A 5,330-nucleotide genomic window follows, 5' to 3' on the forward strand; every position below is an offset into this window, starting at 1 on the left:
GACAGTGCAGTACATATAAAGCTAACTTGGAACATCCCGCAAATTGACTATTGCGACAAAACGTTTAAATTTAGAAGAAACTGCTACATATTACACGATGTTGTATCTATGTCGTGAAATAAACTATATCTTCTAAATATGTTATCCAAACATATCACCTAATGTTAGACATTAGTTATACTTATATTTAGGTATATTTTACACCTTACACTGTTCTTTCGCTATTATAGATCTATTCGTCAAAATTATTATGAAAATATATTGGCAAGACATGATATGCATAATAATTAATATTTTATTTGATATAAAATATAATTGACATTTATATATAAATGAAATATATAATTTATTAAGTTATTTTTAATTGAAACAATGAAGTATTTACGCTTCTTTCACATTTTGATTTTCAATTTTCGTCTTCTAGAAGTTTCGTTTACGCTTTTGTTACTTTCCCACAGCCGATTTATGCTCTGATTTTTATTTTCATCAGGATTGTTGAAATAATTTGTATGGGAATTATGTTGAGAATAAACTATGTACATAATATCTGATTTATATAATAATAGATAAAAGTATAACGTTTAATAGATAAAAGTATAACAACATTATTGTTATACTTCAATATCTCACAAGATTATTTGCGTAATATTTTACAACGTAAATGCATGACGTGTCTTATATTTACATTTTTTATATTTATAAATATCAGTTGAACAAATTGGTAGAATTGATAGACATTTTATATGTTCTCTAAAGGAAGGATCCTAGTCTTGAATCATTAAAAGAATCGAAAAAATTTTTTCTAATTTTTGGATAGTAAAACATTTAAAAAATATGTTCCTAAAGTATTATTTCGAAATTTAAAAATTTAACGAATATATAAGTGATTAGTAGGTAACCATCCAACCGTTTGACGCGCTCAAGTAAGGGATCTCAGCTTAGAGCGAGATCTATTTATGTTCCAAAAATCCCAAGCGTCCAAACAAAAGAAACAGGATCTCTTACACATACAACAAACTTTATATATGTGTATCTAACTTAACACAACGCCTATAAAAGATAGAGTCTTAGTCTTTCAAATTCAGTTCTTTCTCGAACGGCTTGAGCGGTATGAATTGGCTTGAACGGATAATACATATCATGGAAACGTAGAAGAGATATCCCTAACCGTTAAGACAGAAATAAAAAAAGAAAATATTAAGGCAATCAATTTATATCCGAAAATTTAATTTCGTTTATGAGTATATCAGCTAAAAAATTGAATGCGAGTAGAGAACGGCGACTCGCATGAGCAGAAATAAAAATCGCTCAAGCTATAAAAAAAAGTCCTATTGCTGACCAAAGCAACATAAAGGAGGCAAACGAATTTTTTGAGGAAGCAGGTTTATTTTATGGACCAGGAATAGCAAATTAACTAGAAATTAACTGTAAGTATACAAAATTGTGTATAAATAATATCAAAAACCTTAAAAATGTTTTTCTCGAAATGTATTTTTCAAGTTCGTTGATATCATAATGCAAAAACTAATAATTGAATTGGTTTCTTTTGGATAATTCGAAATAACTGTTATATCTTTTGTGTAAAATAAATAAAAATTATAAAACTAATAAAATGTTAATAATAAACTTTTTTTTATTAAAAACGTCGAAAAAATAATGAAAAAAATCAAATCTTTTTTCAAACAAGTTTTACTTAAAATTTTGCAATTTTTTATCCAAAACGAAGTTTACACAGAAGAGGAATTAATAACATAAAAATATATCTTACTTTTTTATTTCAGATCGCTTGAATGAGTTCTACAATAGCAACGTCAAATTATGGTTACATGAAACGCTGCAATATAACGTATATCTCGGACAAATCTTAATAAAATAATTTTAAAAAATTTATAATTAACTAATAAATATGTATAAAAATGCCCCTAAAATTTAAAGTTTTTAAGAATAATAGTTTTAAAAAATAATTCCTAAATTTTCTCTATTTCTTAGCGCTCTAAACTAGGATCCCCTCTGAATTGAATAATATAGCAGTGTATTACTCAATATCTTATTAATTTTTTTACTTGCTTTTACACTACATTAGTTTATCTTATATTATTTACATTAGTTTATTGTAACATATATCTTATATGATGGAATAGAAATAAGTATAGCATGAAATAAATATATATTATGCATAATATAAACGACAATTGAATAAAATCTGTGATATTATCAAATAGAAATATTAGTGGAGGCAAATTAAAGAGGAGAGAGAGAGAGAGAGAGAGAGAGAGAGAGAGAGAGAGAGAGAAACACGCAGAGACGGTAATGTTTTTTTAAATTAAATTAAATTAAAATTAGCTTATAAAATTAATAAAATTAGGTTAAAAGTTGAAGGAATAAAGAGTTAATAAAAGTTAAGTTCAGATTGAATTAATTTAAGTTTAAAAAAAAGTTAATTTTGAAAAAATTATTTTTGAGATCAGAATGTCCTAATTTTTCTTAAAATGAGATTACTTTAAATAACATTTACAAATATAGATTGTTAGATAGATTTAATTTTATATTCACATATAAGTTACTTATATAATAAGAGTCACACATCATAAAGCATTTTTGTCAAAATCTTGCGAGAGAAGAGTATATGTTTACATTATTTCTCTTTCTTTAACCTTTATTTAACTTTCTTTGACTTCTGAAACGACTTTTTATGCATGTTTACCATCATATGGACTAGATATTAGTTACAAAAAATATACGTAAAAATTTAGAAAATGAGTGGATATGCATGAGTGGATATTATTCTAAGAATTCTTCATCTAAGGCTTATTTCATATTTATGTTGCTAAAATATAATATTTATGCTATCTAAAATTAGTGTGATTTAAATACAAGCGGGAATTGACAAAATTTAGCGAGTCAATAAAAACTGACTACCGTATGATGTGACACTTATTATTATAGAACTCTCATTTTAAAATCATTGAACTTTTTCTAAATTAATTCTCTAATGTTTGACTTTATAGAAAAAAAATATTAGCATTAAAAGAGATAGAAAAATTTTTTATTTAAAAAAGTTAATAAATTAAAATTTAAAAGTAACTAAATTAAATTAAAAATTAATACATTTAAAATTAACTAAGTAATTAACTTTTTAACTTTTTTAATTTTTAACATTTTAACTAGTATCTATTTAACTACATATATTATACATTTTAATTTACTATCTCTCGCTTGAGAAAGATCCAATTATCATATTTCCAAAATATGTTCCATTTTAATGGGTTGAAAACAAACAAAGGTAATCATTTATGAAATGATTAGTGATAAAATGATTTTTATTAAAAACTTGTAATGTTTGACATTTGTTGCACTTTAACATGTTTTGGAACAGGGTTGTTAAGTATGATGATTATTCGTATATTGTGTATAGAGCATTTTTTAAATATTTATACACCGGTATAATCGATCTATTGTGTTTGGAAAACGAATTAGGTGAGTTTTAATTAAATATATTAGTACTATTTTTAATTCGTAATTAAAACAAATGTTTTGTTGTAGAACTCCTGAAATTATTTGACAAGTGCTGTATGAAAAGTGAGAGAGATTGCATTCGGCGAATAAAAAAAAAATGATGATATCAAACGTATCCTCTATTATTAAAATACAATAAGGAGATAATTTTTACTTGATTATTTTCACTTTTTCTTTTTTTTTCTATTATTTCTTTTTCAAAGTACTATAATTTATGATAAGATGGATACATTGTCCAATTGGAATTTTATTCTTTTTTACATTTTTTTATATTTTTTTTATTCTTGTTTTTATCGCAGTAGAATACTTTTGTGTTGTACATTTCTGAAATGTTATAATATGTTGTATATTATATGATATTATATATAAGAACCATGAATCGAACTCATAAGTTATATAATCCTTTCTGTTGTATTATTAATCTATCCAGTTTCAATACTATAGTTTTAAAATGCTAGAATTTATATGGAAAAAATGGTTTTGCTAAAATATATATAAAATATTATCTAGATACTGATTTGAAAATGATATTATTGTGATATTATGAATCATTAACATAATTATATAGTATGCTCAAACTGATAGTTAGAATGTCAAAACTTCTTGCAGCATTGTTCATGCTTGAAATTGATAGTTAATTTTAATGATAACACAATATTATTTTTCAGATCTATATTTAGCTAAATTTTTTGATACATTAGCAAATTATTCTTTCCATGTATACATTAATTATAAAAAATATATCCTTATTTTACACTTATTTATACCGTTATAATTTTCAGGAATTGAAAGAATATTGTTCCAAGTTTATGAAAAAGGAAGAACTAGACTATAATGACTCATACCCGTTATCATAGTTTTGGCAAATGACGTCAAATGAATATTCTTAAATGAATTTTCACCGGAAAAAAGCCAAAAATGTTTAAATAGAGTTATATATCGCGCATCACGTGGAAAAGCAAAAGGGAGACGTTTTGTTTACGGAATTTCACTCCAGCAATATATAACATTATTTAAGCATTTTTGACATTAAACTTCTCTTCCGGTAGAAAGCCTTTGTAGAACATAAATCAATTCACATGTGGAGTATTTCTGCCACAACTCATGGTAATCAGGCGTATATGATTTTTGAAAGTTTAGCCAATTTAAGGGGATTCTATTCACTTCCAGTAAGCAAATATTTATAATTCAACATTGTAGCAACGTTATAACATTGCTATAATGTTATTGAAATGTTCCAAAATGTTTCTTGCTTTGAAATTTTTCTTTTTTTGAAATTTTTTTTACATTCTCGGAATAACTCGGAATTTCAGACCCGTATTAATGTGTATACTTTAATCTTGGAAAAGGATTTTTGAATCTTTAAAAGAGAAAAATATAATTGTTATACAAAAATTATATGATTATTTATTATAATTATTGTTAATCGATAATACAAGCCCAATAAGCAAGGAACATTTCAACAACATTGTGTAGCAATGTTATAACATTGTTGTGATGTTATTAAAATGTTCTTTATATGAATTTTATTACCAACTGTTTGTGAAAAAAATTCGATTACTCTTCTTGGTTCTGATATAAAATTATTTATTCTTTGATAATCCCCATTCAAAAATCTTGTTTTTATTTATCACAATAAAAGTAAAAATTTTTTCCAGAAGCAATGTGTGTAATCTTTGATTTGATTGTACAACATAATTACGAACTTTTGAAGTTCATTCTATCAAATATAAAATGGTGTTAAATAATAAATCTAAATTAAATGATCACAATATATTTAAATAAAATCTGTATATTTAAATTCAATATAAATT

The 5,330-nt window shown here is 24.4% G+C and overlaps 1 protein-coding gene across 1 annotated transcript in view; it reads left to right on the forward strand.

Annotated features, from left to right (window-relative positions):
- The first annotated feature begins 4,595 nt into the window (after positions 1-4,595).
- Positions 4,596-5,330, forward strand: part of LOC108694235 (RCC1 and BTB domain-containing protein 1-like) — a 6,832-nt gene continuing 6,097 nt past the window's right edge. The window contains 1 exon segment of the mRNA XM_018203599.1: positions 4,596-4,685. Within this exon segment, the coding sequence (XP_018059088.1) occupies positions 4,596-4,685 (90 nt within the window).

The sequence above is a fragment of the Atta colombica genome, unplaced genomic scaffold (genome assembly GCF_001594045.1).
Source record: "Atta colombica isolate Treedump-2 unplaced genomic scaffold, Acol1.0 scaffold12, whole genome shotgun sequence".
NCBI classification, from domain to species: Eukaryota; Metazoa; Arthropoda; class Insecta; order Hymenoptera; family Formicidae; genus Atta; species Atta colombica.